Below are 17,217 nucleotides of genomic sequence, written 5' to 3' on the forward strand. Positions count from 1 at the left end.
AGGACACCAGGGTTAACACCCCTACTCTTACAATAAGTACTTTAAGTACTTTAGTACCACAGAGAGTCAGGACACCCGTTTAACATCCCATCCAAAGACGGCACCCTACACAGGGCAATGTCCCCAATCATTGCCCTGGGGCATTAGATATTTTTTCAACCAGAGGAAAGAGTGCCTCCTACTGGCCCTCCAACACAACTTCCAGCAGCATCTGCTCTCCCATCCAGGGACTGACCAGGACCAACCCTGATTAGCTTCAGAAGCAAGCCAGCAGTGGGATGCAGGGTGGTATGCTGCTGGAAGTGCAACAACCACTACCAAGTTCAAAACTGCCTCTGGAAGCAACATCGGCACAAGAACTGTTAGTCGGAAGATTAATGAAATGGGTTTCCATAACCGAGCAGCCGCACACAAGCCTAAGATCACCATGCGCAATGCCAAGTGTCAGCTGGAGTGGTGTAAAGCTCACAGCCATTGGACTCTGGAGCAGTGGAAACAAGTTCCCTGGAATGATTAATCACTCTTCACCATCTGGCAGTCTGACAAACTAATCTGGGTTGGCGGATGCCAGGAGAATGTTACCTACCCCAACGCATAGTGTCAACTGTAAAGTTTGTTGGAGGAGGAATAATGGTCTGGGGCTGTTTTTCATGGTTCGGGAGAGGCCCCTTATTTCTAGTGAAGGGAAATCCTAACTCTAGAGCATACAATGACATTCTAGATGAACACCTTTGGGATGAATTAGAACGCAGGTTGCGAGCCAGGCCTAATCGCCCAACATCAGTGCCCGACCTCACTAATGCTCTTGTGGCTGAATGGAAGCAAGTCCCTCCAGCAATGTTCCAACATCTAGTGGAAAGCCTTCCCAGAAGAGTGGAGGCTGTTATAGCAGCAAAGGGGGGACCAACTGAATATTAATGCCCATGATTTTGGAATGAGATGTTTGACGAGCAGGTGTCCACATGCTTTTGGCCATGTAGTGTAATATGTACATTAAGTTATCCGGATATAAAAGTACAGTAGGCTTGCCTAACAACGTTACAAGTCAGGCTTCATTTGTATCAATATACAAATGATTTGGCCTACATGTGGTAAAAGCTAATTGCGACTGAAAACATGGGTGTTATATAAGTGAATTAATTGGGGAGAAGTGACAAGCAACGAGCTGTTTTATAAGGAAGCCCATATCTGCCACCCCAAAAAAATGCATATATTGAAATGCCTCATGTCATGTCAACTCATGCTAAATGAGCTTGTGCTTCAGTCTGATCAACTTCAGCCTTTAGAAACCACAGCTGCAGGTAGCCTACATCCCTTCTCATAACATGTGCTTTACATTCAAACACCGGGTGTCTAGCTAGGACTTTTAAATCCAAAATGATTGACTGGAATGAATCAATCATCACAATAGCGATGACATTCTGTATGAATAACTTTAACTACAGATGCAACCCCGCATATAGCAAGATCAGCCCTGTTATTAGTTATATTGTCCAATCACAGTTGTTGTCTTGGTCTGTGTAAAGAACAATCCCTGTTAGATTTAAAATATAATTAACATGAACAAGTACAAGTTTGCTGCAGTTTGACAGGGTTTTAATGTTTTCATCCTCCCTAAGGCAAAGAGGCTTTCCTTTTTTTAAACCATATGACCTCATTACAAAAATTATCTGGTCCCATTATTGCACATATACAGTGTTAGGTTAGCCTACCAGATCAGGAAAAACTCTGGGACCTGTGGTGCCATGTTAAAACTTAAAACATATATATCCTTTCTGTATGATCTACTATCGACATTGTACTTTTCTTTTGGTGGTGGGGATGGGCTTTCATAGGTTTAAGTGGTTCAGAGCAGCTGGCAACTTCAGAATGTAACAGACCGCTACTACAATTTCAGGTAAAAACTCAATAAAACAAGTCTCAAATATTAAGAAAATGTCTATACATTTCAGCTATTTCAAAATCATTGCTCTGCTATTACCATTTATACTGTTGGAGTTCGGGGCTGATCGAGACAATTCTGTTCACACTGCCCTGCTCGGAGGGGGGTAACTGTCGGGCGAATGTCGTTCGCTACCTACAGAGGTAGCGCTAGAGATGTATTAAGTTCGCAAGTTCACATTATTAAAAAAAGTATAGCAGACGGTATTCTCACTAAACCTCAAGAGAATCTGTCGTAGTCTGAGGTTAGATAGAGAGGGCCGGGGGCGAAGGATCACTATTCCTTAGAGGTGCATTTACATGAATATTACCCATATAACATACACACACAGAGAGAGAGAGAGAGAGAGAGAGAGAGAGAGAGAGAGAGAGAGAGAGAGAGAGAGAGAGAGAGAGAGAGAGAGAGAGAGAGAGAGAGAGAGAGAGAGAGAGAGAGAGAGAGAGAATGTTTGCGTGCGTGTGTCATTCTGTCCTTCAAGCCCCAGTGGGTTTCTAACGCAGTTTTTTTCCCATTCTATCATTCTCAAATGGGAGCTGCAGATTAGAGGGATGGATGGAAGGATGAGAGGAGGAGGGAAGAAGGGGTGTAAATACTCATATCTGGTTTAATCCTATCTCTCACAGACCATACACTCCTCCTAAGACGTTATAGGCTAGTCACAGCTCTGGTTATGGGCATATGGGGACACCATTGAAAATGGTCATAAAATATGGTCATAAAATATGGCATAAATGTTCAAGTTTGCTGTGGTTGACTTTGGGTTTCACTGGAAATGACATGAGAAAATCATGGGTAGAGGGGAATACATGCAATATAAAACTATGGTCTTTCAAAGAATACAGGAAATGGTTAGCCTCGTCCCAGATCTGTTCCTAGCTGACTCTCTGTCCCTCCCTCTCTCTCCCTCTCTCTTCCTCTATCTCTCTCTCTGCAACGTTTAACAAAGCCCCTCAGATGAACATGTAATAAATAAGTACATGTAGAACCAGGAGGAGCATTGATAGCGACTGCTGATGCGAGGGGAGGAAAGAAGAGGGAGGATGACACACAAACACGCACACATACACAAACACACACCAAAGGAGAGAGAGGAGGATGAGTTTCACAGCCCAGTGCCCTCGCTGCAGTAATAACATGCCTATCATCATTTCCTCACTGTAAGTGCTCTCGGAGTCACAGTTGCGCACACGGAGGGAGCGCGCACACACACACACACACACACACACACACACACACACACACACACACACACACACAGAGCAAGGAGCACGCGTCTGCTACTAGCAGAGCCGTATGACCTCCCTCCCCCTGCTGCCTCACACCATATGAGGCTCTCCCTCCTTCCCTCCTCACCCCTCTCACCTTTCCTCCCCCTGACTCCAGGGTTCCCGGATCCTGCTCCAGGGGGCCCCAGAGAGAGACAGAGGGGCGCATTAATATGAGGTGCAAATATGTTGCTGTGCCTGTGTGTGATATGTGCTCCAGCATCCTAGGCTGAGACCCAAATGGCATCAGATTCCCTATTAAGTGCACTACTTTTGACCGGCGCTCTGGACAACAGTAGTGCACTATATAAGAAATAAGGTGTCATTTGGAAGTCAGCCCTAAGTCTAATCAGAGAGCACCAGCTGCAGCCCAGATACACATTTAGCCAAGCCTCTGTTGAAGTCATTAACTCTTAGCTTTGCTGCTAGGTACTCCGAGTCCGTTGGGGGTTGGGGGTTGGGGGGTGAGTGAGCGTGTGAGGGTGTGAGGTGGGGGGGTGGGGCAGGTGTCTGTGTGTTTGTGTGTTTTTGTGTGTGTGTGTGCGCGTGCGTTTCAGCAAGATGTAAGATAATGCATTTATTTTACATATGAAAGGTGTCCATGAGTTAGTTCACTGTCATTTTATGTAGGAGTCCATGGGGGTTGTGTTTGTGTGTGTGGGGCTGTATGGATTCATGTTGGTATGTGGGAGTGCTTAGATGAGTTGTTCTGTGTTAGTGTGTAGGAGAGTACAGTTATTTTATCTATCTACTGTAAGTGTCCCTTCCCCTCCCAGCCAGAGCTCCATCCAGTCCCTGTGTTAAGATGCTGTAATGTCAGATAACATAGTGTGTGTGTGTAATAACACACTGTGACGTCAGACGGTGTGGTGCGTGTGTAAGTGTGCTGTTATTCTTTCAAACTGTCCTGTTCTCCCCTGTTGTTAGTTTAATGTTCCATGCCTTAGTCCCAGAATCACCTGGTGTGTGTGTGTGTGTGTGTGTGTGTGTGTGTGTGTGTGTGTGTGTGTGTGTGTGTGTGTGTGTGTGTGTGTGTGACCACTGCTGTGTGTCCTGAGGACTGCTTGATGTGTTACTGCATGTTAACGTGTACAGTATGTGGGCAGTGGCAAGATGAATTCAAGTTTATTGCCTATGTACTGAATGTATGTGTGGATGTTTGCAGTTGTAGTAGTGGTGTGTGTTTGTGTGCACGTCCATCTGACTTGTGTGTGTGTGTGTGTGTGTGTGTGTGTGTGTGTGTGTGTGTGTGTGTGTGTGTGTGTGTGTGTGTGTGTGTGTGCGCGCACAAGCAGCATGTGTGCCTGTGCTCACTCTCTGCCTGCATCTATCAGTATTCTGAGAGAGTGGGTGGGTGGTTGGTGGAGGAGGGCGGGTCAGGGAGGCAGAAGGCAGTAGAATTACAGGGCAGGTCAGAGCTGTATAAAACAACCCCCATTACTGCGTTGTCTCTGACTAGGCTCTCTGTACTTACAGCTCACAACACGTGGACCAGATCAGGGGAGGGAGGCGGGAAGCAACATCTTGTTAGTACCAGAACAGCAGGGATTTGACGCCTGTCGAATGCCAAAAAAAACTGTTCCCAGGGCTGCTAGTGTGAAGCCACACCGGCGTGTCTGTATTCATTTGCCGTCATCATTAAACGATGGATTGCTATTATGAGGCCATGGTGATGTTACTTTGCTGTAGAACCTTTACCTCATCTTTATGTTCGGTGTAGTTGTCCTTGACATGATCGTCATCATCACTGTCATCATCACCATCAACATCACCATCATCATCATCATCACCATCACATCATCTGTATCACCATCATGGTACATATATGTGTGTGTGTGTGTGTGTGTGTGTGTGTGTGTGTGTGTGTGTGTGTGTGTGTGTATCATGATATAATAGATAAACAAGTGAGGTAGAATAGAATAAAGCAGAATAAAGTAGAATAAAATAGAATAGAATAGAGTAGAATAGATTAAAGTAGAACAGAGTAGAGTAGAATAGAGTAGATTAGAGTAAAGTAGAGTAGATTAGAGTAGAATAGAGTAGAGTAAAGTAGAGTAGAGTAGAATAGAGTAGAGTAAAGGAGAGTAGAATAAAGTAGACTAGAGTAAAGTAGAGTAGAGTAGAATAAAGTAAAGTAGAGTAGATTAGAGCAGAATAAAGCAGAATAAAGTAGAGTAGAATAAAATAGAATAGAGTAAAGTAGAGTAGAGTAGAATAGAGTAAAGTAGAGTAAATTAGAGTAGATTAGAGTAGAATAGATTAAAGTAAAACAGAGTAGAGTAGAATATAGTAGAGTAGAATAGAGTGTAATAGAGTAGAGTAAAGGAGAGTCGAATAAAGTAGATTAGAGTAAAGTAGAGTCGAGTAGAGTAAAATAGAGTAGAATAAAGTAGAATAGAGTACAGTAGAGTAGAATAAAGTAAAGTAAAATAGAGTAGAGTAAAGTAGAATAGAGTATAATATAGTAGAGTATAATAGAGTAGAATAAAGTAGAATAGAGTACAGTAGAGTAGAATAAAGTAAAGTAAAATAGAGTAGAGTAAAGTAGAATAGAGTATAATATAGTAGAGTATAATAGAGTAGAATAAAGTAGAATAGAGTAAAGTAGAGTAGAGTAAAGTAGATTAGAGCAGAGTAAAGTAGAATTGAGTAGAGTATAATAGAGTAGAATAGAGTAGATAAATGAGAGTAAAGTAAAATAGAATGGAATAGAGTAAAGTAGATTAGAATACAGTAGAATAGAGTAGAGCATAGTAAAATATAATTGAGTAGAGTATGAGCAGAGTAAAGTAGAATATAGTAAAGTAAAGTAGAATATGGTAAAGTAGAATAGAGTAGAAAAGAGGAAAGTAGAATATATTAAAGTTGAGTAGAGTAAAGTCAAGTAAAGCAGAGTAGAATAGAGTAAAGTAAAGTTGGATAAAGCAGAGTAGAGCAGAATAAAGCAGACTATAGTAGAGTAGTATAGAGTAAAGTAGAATAGAGTAATGTAGAATAGAGTAAAGTAGAAAAGAGTAGAGTAGAATAGAGTAAAGTAGAATAGAGCAGTAAAATAGAATAGAGTAAAGTACAGTAGAGCAGTAAAGTGAATAGAGTAAAGTAGAAAAGAGTAGAGTAGAATATAGTAAAGTAGAATAGAGTAAAGTAGAGTAGAGTAAAGTAGAGTAGAGTAGTAACGTAGAATAGAGTCAAGTAAACTCTCAGTTAGAAACACTTTTGTAATCACTAGCTTGGATGGTACTCAAATCAAACAGGTCTCTGCATATAAATATTTAGGGGTATGGTTAGATGATAGGCTTTCTTTTAAAAAACATGTTACTGAATTGGGAAAAAAGCTCAAATTCAAGATAGGGTTCCTTTATAGAAACAGGGCTTGTCTGTCCTTTGTAAATAGAAAACAAATTGTGCAGGCTACTTTTATGTCCGTTTTAGATTATGGTGATATTATCTATATGCATGCATCGGCAAACACATTAAAACCACTGGATGCTATTTACCATTGTGCACTCAGGTTTATCACAGGTGATAGTTACAAAACTCATCACTGTATCCTTTATCAACATGTGGGTTGGGCCTCTCTATCTGTGAGGCGAGAGCAACATGCTCTCTTGTTTATTTATAAAGCGCTTCTTTTAAAACTACCTCCATATATATCATCATTAATTTCCACTAGATATACAAATTTTAAAACCAGATCACAGATGTGGATTACATTAAAGACTCCTGCGGTCTCCACAGAGTTGGGTAGGACTGCCTTTAGTTCCTTTGCGCCTTATTTATGGAACAAACTGCAGATCCAACTTAAGTTAGACACTCTGGTGTCCCTTGCCCATTTTAAAAATGTTATGGAGGATCAATATGATGTTATCTGTGATTGTTTCTGTTGAATTGTGTCTTTGTTTTTTGTATGTTTGAAATGTTCTTGTCTGTATGCCTAAAACTGTATATGTCAACATGTTTACACAGGGCACAGCCGTAAAAGAGATCCAGGTCTCAGTCTGTTTTCCCTGTTAAAATAAAGATTTTTAAAAAAGTAGAGTAGAGTAAAGTAGAACAGTAAAGTAGTATAGAGTAAAGTAGAGTAGTATAGAGTAAAGTAGAGTAGTATAGAGTAAAGTAGAGTAGTATAGAGTAAAGTAGAGTAGAATAGAGTAAAGTAGAGTAGTATAGAGTAAAGTAGAGTAGAACAGTAAAGTAGAGTAGTATAGAGTAAAGTAGAGTAGAACAGTAAAGTAGAGTAGTATAGAGTAAAGTAGAGTAGTATAGAGTAAAGTAGAGTAGAACAGTAAAGTAGAGTAGTATAGAGTAAAGTAGAGTAGTATAGAGTAAAGTAGAGTAGTATAGAGTAAAGTAGAGTAGTATAGAGTAAAGTAGAGTAGTATAGAGTAAAGTAGAGTAGTATAGAGTAAAGTAGAGTAGAATAGAGTAAAGTAGAGTAGTATAGAGTAAAGTAGAGTAGTATAGAGTAAAGTAGAGTAGAACAGTAAAGTAGAGTAGAATAGAGTAAAGTAGAGTAGAACAGTAAAGTAGAGTAGAACAGTAAAGTAGAGTAGTATAGAGTAAAGTAGAGTAGTATAGAGTAAAGTAGAGTAGAACAGTAAAGTAGAGTAGTATAGAGTAAAGTAGAGTAGAACAGTAAAGTAGAGTAGAACAGTAAAGTAGAGTAGAACAGTAAAGTAGAGTAGTATAGAGTAAAGTAGAGTAGTATAGAGTAAAGTAGAGTAGTATAGAGTAAAGTAGAGTAGAATAGAGTAGAGTAGAGTAGTATAGAGTAAAGTAGAGTAGAACAGTAAAGTAGAGTAGAACAGTAAAGTAGAGTAGAACAGTAAAGTAGAGTAGTATAGAGTAAAGTAGAGTAGTATAGAGTAAAGTAGAGTAGAACAGTAAAGTAGAGTAGTATAGAGTAAAGTAGAGTAGTATAGAGTAAAGTAGAGTAGTATAGAGTAAAGTAGAGTAGTATAGAGTAAAGTAGAGTAGTATAGAGTAAAGTAGAGTAGAACAGTAAAGTAGAGTAGTATAGAGTAAAGTAGAGTAGTATAGAGTAAAGTAGAGTAGTATAGAGTAAAGTAGAGTAGTATAGAGTAAAGTAGAGTACAACAGTAAAGTAGAGTAGAACAGTAAAGTAGAGTAGTATAGAGTAAAGTAGAGTAGTATAGAGTAAAGTAGAGTAGTATAGAGTAAAGTAGAGTAGTATAGAGTAAAGTAGAGTAGAATAGAGTAAAGTAGAGTAGAACAGTAAAGTAGAGTAGTATAGAGTAAAGTAGAGTAGAACAGTAAAGTAGAGTAGTATAGAGTAAAGTAGAGTAGTATAGAGTAAAGTAGAGTAGTATAGAGTAAAGTAGAGTAGAACAGTAAAGTAGAGTAGAATAGAGTAAAGTAGAGTAGAGTAAAGTAGAATATAATAGAATAAAATATAGTAGAGCATCAGTAGGACTAGAGCAGAGTAGAGGATGAGTAGAACATCGTAGAGTCAGTGACTTACAATGTGTAGCTTCAGGTAGTCTCCAAGGCCAGAGGAGCTGTCCACCCTCACCAGAACAGCATCCTTCAGCTGTGTGCTGAAGCCTATGGCCAGCCTGTCTGCCCGCGTGCTGGGCCTGTCATTGGGAGGCCATGTATACGTGATCAGACCGCCGTCACGCCCAAATATATACGTAGTTCCAGCTGGAGAGAGAGGAGAGAGCGAGGAAAGAGAGGAGAGAGAGAGGAATCTTAGCATGGAAATGTCTTTAAATGGGTAAATGTGTTTCACAGCTTTTAAAGTCAGGATAATAGTGTAACTGATCAGAAAGAAAGTAGGCTAGATGTGAACATTCCCCTGATGTACTCCGGAATACTTTCTGTAAAGCTGTACATGACTCATCAAATTTACGAAACATAAACACACAAGTTATAGTAATGCCAAGGCATTCAAATAGCAACTTAAGCTTCATGAAAATGGGAGCCATTTTCTTCCAGAGAAGCAGTTTCCAGTATGTATAAGAATGTCTCATTATTACACGACACTGGAGCTTCTGGAAGAGTAGATATACAAGCAGGGTACAGAGAGAGAAAATGAACACCCAGCTGTCCCCCTGTCGCGGCTCATGTAAACGTCATGCGGGCGGTAGCCACCTCCCGGTCTCGTATGCCTCGTTAGTGGTCTCAAAGGCAGACAGCACCTGCAGCTGTATCTTGATTGGCTGCCTAGGCTAATGACAAACCTTTAGAGGACAACGCCAACTAGGAAACCATTTCCTGCCTCAACAGGAGTAAAGCACGTTACACCTCGGGCTTCTGTAGACGTATCAGTGAGGTGATAAGGTGTGTGTGTGTGTGTGCGGGTGCGTGTGTTTGCGTGTCCACGCGCAGTTGCATGTGTGTGCGGCTGTCTAAAAAATAAAAAAACATGAGCTTCTAATTGAATGGGATATTTATAGAACAAGTGTGCCATCGGGTTCCTCATTTGAAAGACTGTGGTAGAAAGCAAACCACCTGGGGGGTAGTGGTAGACACTAGTGACCTACTCAAATTGATTGGTAGGAGGAAAAAGCCTTCTCTAATAACGAACAAAGAGGTTTGCTCCCAAAGAGAAGAATTGAGGAGATATTCAAGTCCTATTAATAATCATATTTTTGCCTTAGGGTTCTTTAACTCGCCAAGCTGTTTGTAAAATCGATTCTATTATTATCATATTATCTTCACAATATGCATCAATTAATTCATTTTGGCAACAAAAAGAAGCTGAAGCACAGGAGTTATTTTTCAAGAAATAATTTGTTCTGAGGTTGTGTGTGTGTGTGTGTGTGTGTGTGTGTGTGTGTGTGTGTGTGTGTGTGTGTGTGTGCATTTGTGTGTGTGCGTTCATGCGTGCTGTAAAACAAATAATTGGGATGTTGTAGTGCTTGACTGACAATGTCAGCTTAGCAACAATATCTGATTGATTACTCCAATGTTGTATCACACAGCAATCTTTATGTCGAAATCAGAGAGAGAGAGAGAGAGGGAAAGAGAGAGAGAGAGAGGGAGAGAGTGCGAGGGAAAGAGAGAAATAGAGTGAGATGGAGAGAAAGATAGAGAAAGAGAGAGAAAGCGAGAGAGAGATGGAGAGAGATAGAGAGAGTGGGACACAGAGAGAGAGAGAGAGAGAGAGAGAGAGAGAGAGAGAGAGAGAGAGAGAGAGAGAGAGAGAAGCAATCTTTAAATATTCATAAAGGGATCTGAGTTGAAATGCCTTAGCAAAGAACAATGGATTATACATCATTTTGACTGTGATTCCAATATTTTCCTGTAAACCAGCGCACAAAGAAATATCAATAAATTGTCCATGGATTTATTTATACATTTCCAGCCTCCCTCTCCCCCTCCTCCTCTCCTCCCTCTCGATGGATTGTATATATCCATCACCAGGCGAGCGTAGAGATATAAAAGCCAGCACTCTATCTTTTTCTCCTCCTCCTCATGCTCCATCACACTCTCTTCATTCTAGTCAATCTCTTGGATCATACATTAATAAAAGAAGAGCGATGTCATTTATCATCGATAATATGGATGAATACTGTGCTGATGTACAGGCTCTATACTGCATGTAATAAATACCATTTGTAATGTCTGCACATTATGTAATTATGTCACTTTTAACAGTTGATTAGGTTAAATAGAGTAATAGTGTTAAAATGGTATAATGATACAACAAATATTTCAATTGTATTGTGTTTGTTGAATGACTATATGATGAAACAACTCCTTCTGTACTGTCAGCTGTTTGTGTGTACATTATTTCACTTTGGGGATAACTGCTGGATCCTCCCCTTTCACTAATGCAGATGCTATGTTCAGATGTAATATTCAGTGAGTCTGCGATATCCTTTTCCCACAGTGCAATGTTTTTTCCAGTAGCTCTGTGCTGTCTCCCCTATTCTTCTCCCAGCCCCCAAACAACTCGCTCCATATCCCCGACCCAGCCCCCAAACAACTCGCTCCATATCCCTGACCCAGCCCCCAAACAACTCACTCCATATCCCCGACCCAGCCCTCAAACAACTCGCTCCATATCCCTGACCCAGCCCCCAAACAACTCGCTCCATATCCCCGACCCAGCCCCCAAACAATTCGCTCCATATCCCCGACCCAGCCCTCAAACAACTCGTTCCATATCCCCGACCCAGCCCTCAAACAACTCGCTCCATATCCCCGACCCAGCCCCCAAACAACTCGCTCCATATCCCCGACCCAGCCCCCAAACAACTCGCTCCATATCCCCGACCCAGCCCCCAAACAACTCGCTCCATATCCCCGACCCAGCCCCCAAACAATTCGCTCCATATCCCTGACCCAGCCCCCAAACAACTCGCTCCATATCCCTGACCCAGCCCCCAAACAACTCGCTCCATATCCCCGACCTAGCCCCCAAACAACTCGCTCCATATCCCTGACCCAGACTACACTAATTAAGCCTTTTCACACTATGTCAGTGTTGTAGGACACACACACACACACACAGCCCTTTCATACCATGTCATTATGGGAGCATCACATCCAGGGCCTTTCAGTAGCCATCTCTCCCCTCTGTCTGTGACACGATCGGACTCACACTTTACTCTGCTGACAGTGAGTCTGATGACTTCCCAAATTAATAATGATATCAGAAAGAACATATTGCTAATTTCTCCCATTTAGCTCATTTTCTGGAGATTATCGGTGCTGTAGTTAAAGGTTCACTCCTTAATTTGTGCATTAAAAGACAGTGCCACCAAATAAAAAACACAGACAAAGAGATTGCAAATTTTTCTTAATTCTGGGGATTACTCTATTACTGTATTTGGACTAAAGCAGTTAGAGGCCAACTCCATTTTTTGACAGAGCAATAAATGATATATATAAACACCTTGGAGAGAAATGTAACTACTGTCAAATTCTCTATAAATGGAGCTGTGGATACAATGTTTACATAAGTAAGGTGCATCATGATATGTTATAAATGCCAGGGTTTACAGTAAAGTGTTACCTGGGCAGCATCCAAAATAGTACCCTATTCCCTATATAGTGCAGTACTTTTGACCAGAGCCCTACAGGTACCATTTGGGACGCAGCCCCACACCCTTCTATCTTAATTCATTCGGCCAACAGCTCCGTCGGCAGAGGGTAGTTAAGAAGCTTGTTGACATGGAGCTAAGGCGAGCTGAGAGCCAGAACAGCATGTAAGATTATTGGAGAAAGTCCTTGGGGGACTGGTGGAGGATTACAGCAAGGAGATACACTGAGGAGGCTAATGCACACCTACACACTACTTCTCCAGCAGTCACACATGGACGCACACACACACACACACACACACACACACACACACACACACACAACCACACAAAAACAGCCAAACAAACACACACGCATGCACGAGTGTGTATACACACGCATGCGCTCGCGCATACACACAGAGACAGACAGACACACAGACACGCACACACAAGGGGTAATTTACACCTACACAGTAGTGCCTGGGCGTGAAATCGGCTGACATGTAACTCCCTGGGCAAGTGCAATTATGCTCTGGCTCAGGATTTGGCGTGTGTTTGTGTGTGTGCACATGTGTAAGTGCGTGTGTGCATATGTGTGTGTGAGTGAGTGCGGGTGCGTGTCGCCTGTGAGGCTGAGGTCTAATATGGATTTTTTTGTAGTCACTGGATACAGGCTCATCCGGGAAATATTTGCCGTTTGATTTGTTGACTGTCTCCTCACTATCTTTCCATCTGTCTCTGTCGTTTTCTCTGTCACACTCCCCCAATCTCTCTCTCTCCCTCTCTCTCCCTCCCCCACTCTCTCTCTCTCTCTCTCTCTCTCTCTCTCTCTCTCTCTCCCTCCCCCACTCTCTGTCTCTGTTTCTCCCCACTCTCTGTCTCGCCCCACTCTCTGTCTCTCTCTCTCTCCCCCACTCTCTGTCTCGCTCTCACCCCCACTCTCTCTCTCTCTCCCCAATCTCTGTCTCTCCCTCTCCCCAATCTCTGTCTTTCTCTCTCCCCACTCTCTCTCTCTCTCCCCCCACTCTCTGTCTCTCGCTGTCTCTCTCTTTCCCCACTCTCTGTCTTTCTCTCTCCCCAACTCTCTCTCTCCAACTCTGTCTCTCTCTCTCTCTCTCCCCCCGACTCTCTGTCTCTTTCTCCTCACTCTGTCTCTGTCTCCCTCTCTCTCTCCCCCACTCTATGTCGCTGTCTCTCTCTCTCTCCCCCACTCTCTGTCTTTCTCTCCCCACTCTGTCTCTCTCTCTCCCCTACTCTCTGTCTCTCTCTCTCCCCCGCTATATCTCTCTCTCTCTTCCCACTCTCTGTCTCTCTCTCTCCTCCACTCTCTGTCTCTCTCTCCCCCACTATCTGTCGCTCTCTCTCCAACTCTCCCTCTCTCTGTCTGTATCTCTCTCTCTCGATCTCTCCCAACTCTCTCTCTCCAACTCTCTGTCTCTCTCTCTCTCCCCCCGACTCTGTCTCCCTCTCTCTCTCCCTCACTCTGTCTCTCTGAATTTATCTCTGTATAATCAACATGGAGGGAAAGGAACAATCACAGAATGGCAGAGGTGTGAAATGATTAAGTGATAAAAAGAGAAGTGTCATTAGAAAGAGATTCAGAAATAATAATGTTGCATCACTGAATCTACCAGGGCCTAGCTAATGATGAATTCATATGGTCTTTTAGCGTTAGTTCATTCTCTCTCTCATCTATCGTCACTGTTACTAGATATTATTAGCATAGTCAAGTCAAATGTCTTCCTCTCCTGATGGATGTGACACCAACTGCACAACCATAAACACACACACACACACACACACACACACACACACACACACACACACACACACACACACACACACACACACACACACACACACACACACACACACACACACACACACACACACACACACACACACACACACACACACACACACACACACATCCAGACCCAGAGCAACCCTAAACATCCCCCTTGTGTTTGAGCATAATGGGGTTACATTTCATTGCCTCAGTCTATTTCTGCTGCTTACTTAATGAAGCATGAGGCTCTGGACAAGCCAAGATATTTACATCTTAAATATGCTTCATCATTTAGAGGGGATGGGCAGAACATGCAAAGGGGAGAGAGAGATTTTATGTGTCTGTGTGTCTGTGGGCCTTTTCCCCGGTTCTACTCTGCCGCTCCCATAGGGTCAATCATTTAGACTTGTCTTTCCTCTGACCTCTAGCTACAAACATCACACAAACACACAAACATCACACACACACACAAACATCACACACACACACACAAACATCACACAAACATCACACAAACATAAATACATCACACACACACACACACAATCACACACACACACACACACACACACAAACATCACACACACACACACACACACAAACATCGCACAAACACACATACAAACATCACACAAACACACATACATCACACAAACACACATACATCACACAAACATCACACACACCCTGGTAATGAGCCTCATATTACCTCCACTGTCTGGAGCTGAGGAGAAATCCAATTGTAATCACATATCTGTTCATGGAAATATGAAAATAAGAGAGGGCCTCTGTCCCAAATGGCACCTTCTTTCCTATATAGTGCACTCTACCATAGGGCTCTGGTCAAAAGTAGTGCACTATATAGGGAATACAGTAGGGTGCTATATGTGATGGACCGATGGTGTTATGGATTCGTGTTCCGTCAGCACCTAGAAGTGCTTTCATTACAACCCTTTACAGGCAGTGTGTGTGTGTGTGTGTGTGTATGTGTGTGTGTGTGTGGGTGTGGGTGTGTGTGTGTGTGTGTGTGCGTGCGTGCGTGCGTGCGTGCGTGCCCGGGGCGTTATCACGGAGACGAAAGAGAAAAGAATAAATCACACATGATGTAGGGAATCCTTAGCCATTCATTTGATATTGATTCATAAATCATTCATAAAATCATTCATAAGTTGTTGGTGTTTACTCTTCATTGGTTGACCCACAAACATCACTCTAAACTTAATGTTGATTCAACGTTGTGGGTGGGATTTTTGTGATTAGGCCTATATTTTGATTCAGACGATTCATCCCTGTGGAGATTGCAAAGAGGCCTGAACCTCTCATTTTCATGCAATATTACGTCTCAGGACTTCCAACCTTAGAGAGTAGGTCTTTAGGTATTATTAAATACTGTATACTGAACAAAAATATGAATGCAACGTGCAACAATTTCAAGATTTTGCTGAGTTACACTTCATGTAAGGAAATCAGTCAATTGAAATAAATTCATTAGGCCCTAATCTATGGATTTCACATGACTGGGCAAGGGTGCAGCAATGAGTGGGTTTGTGAGGGCATAGACCCCACCCACTTGGGAGCCAGGCTGACCCACTGGGGAGCCATGCCCAGCCAGTCAGAATTAGTTTTTCCCCACAAAAGTGCTTTATTACAGACAGAAAAACTGTCACGGTTGTCGTAAGGAGGAGCGGACCAAAGTGCAGGGTGTGTGTCGTTCCACATTGTATTAACACTGTGAAACTATGCAATACATTAATAAACTGAATGACAAAAACAACAAACCGTGACGCAGAGGTGAAACATACACTGACTCAAAGATAATCTCCCACAAACCCAGGTGGAAAAAGTATGATCTCCAATTAGAGACAACAAGGACCAGCTGCCTCTAATTGGAGATCATCCCAAACAAAACCCCAACATAGAAATACAAAACTAGAACCTGACAACATAGAAATAGAAAACATAGAGAAAAAACCCGGTCACGCCCTGACCTACTTTACCATAGAAAATAACATCTTTCTATGGTCAGGACGTGACAATCCCGCCACCCCCCAACAAAACAACAACAACAACCCCCCCCCCCCAAAAAAAAGGGAGGGTAGGGTGGATAACTATTGTCTATGGTGGCTCTGGTGCAGTACACATAACCTTCTCATCCCGCGGATCCTCCCACAGAGGAGGCGGCTCCGGTTTGGGAGCCACAGAGGAGGCGGCTCCGCCCGCTGATCCCTCTGCTTCTGTGCCACTGGACCGTGGATCTTCGTCGGAGGAACCGGACTGTAGATCATCGCCCGAGGCTCTGTACTGCGGATCGTCGGAGGAGGAACTGGACTGCATATCATCGCCGGAGGTTCCGGACTGCGGCCCATCTCAAGAGGTTCTGGACTGCGGCCCGTCTCAGGAGGTTCCAGACTGCAGGCCATCTCAGGAGGTTCCGGACTGCAGGCCGTCTCAGGAGGTTCCGGACTGTGGGGCTGGCACAGGTGGTGCCAGACTAGTAACACGCACCTCAGGGCGAGTGCGGATATGTGGAGGCCGGGTATGTGGGGCAGGCACAGTATATACTGGGCCGTGGAGGCGCACCGGAGGTCTCGATCGTAGGGCTGGCACAACCCGTCCTGGCTGGATGCTCAACCTAGCTCGACAAATGCGGGGCGCTGACACAGATCGCACCGGCCTGTGAAAGTACCAATCACTGCATCACACGGTGCTTGCTTCGTCACTCGCTCCCCACGGTAAGCACGGGGAGTTTGCTCAGGTCTCCAACCTGACTCTGCCAATCTTCCCGTGTGCCCCCCAATTTTTTGGTGGGGGGGCTGCCTCTCGCACTTGCCTCATGGCTGGTATAGTGCCTTGTAATATCGCCTCCCCGCTTTAGCTGCCTCAATTTCTTCTTTCGGACGGCGATACTCCCCAGCCTGACTCCAGGGTCCTTTCCCGTCCAGAATTTCCTCCCAAGTCCATTCCTGTTTCTCCTGGGCACCCTGCTTGGTCCTTTGGTGGTGGGAGATTCTGTCACGGTTGTCGTAAGGAGGAGCGGACCAAAGTGCAGCGTGTGTGTCGTTCCACATTTTATTTACACTGTATAACATCTCTCTATGGTCAGGACGCGACAAAAACCCATTTGTGCATAAGATGTTTGAGAAATTATCTTTTTGTGCTCATGGAACATTTCTGGGAACTTTTTTTCTAAGAGTGTAATGGAGCAAAGGTTTTCAACACACTCGA

General features: G+C 43.2%; 1 protein-coding gene across 24 annotated transcripts in view; it reads right to left on the reverse strand.

The window, feature by feature from the left end:
* Positions 1–17,217, reverse strand: part of LOC115201553 (neurexin-1a) — a 539,338-nt gene that overhangs the window by 186,321 nt on the left and 335,800 nt on the right. For all 24 annotated transcript variants that reach the window (XM_029765293.1, XM_029765279.1, XM_029765275.1 and 21 more), the window contains one exon: positions 8,690–8,871. In XM_029765293.1, the coding sequence (XP_029621153.1) occupies positions 8,690–8,871 (182 nt within the window). The remainder of the gene's footprint in view (positions 1–8,689; positions 8,872–17,217) is intronic.

This window comes from Salmo trutta, chromosome 10 (genome assembly GCF_901001165.1).
Source record: "Salmo trutta chromosome 10, fSalTru1.1, whole genome shotgun sequence".
Lineage (NCBI taxonomy): Eukaryota > Metazoa > Chordata > Actinopteri > Salmoniformes > Salmonidae > Salmo > Salmo trutta.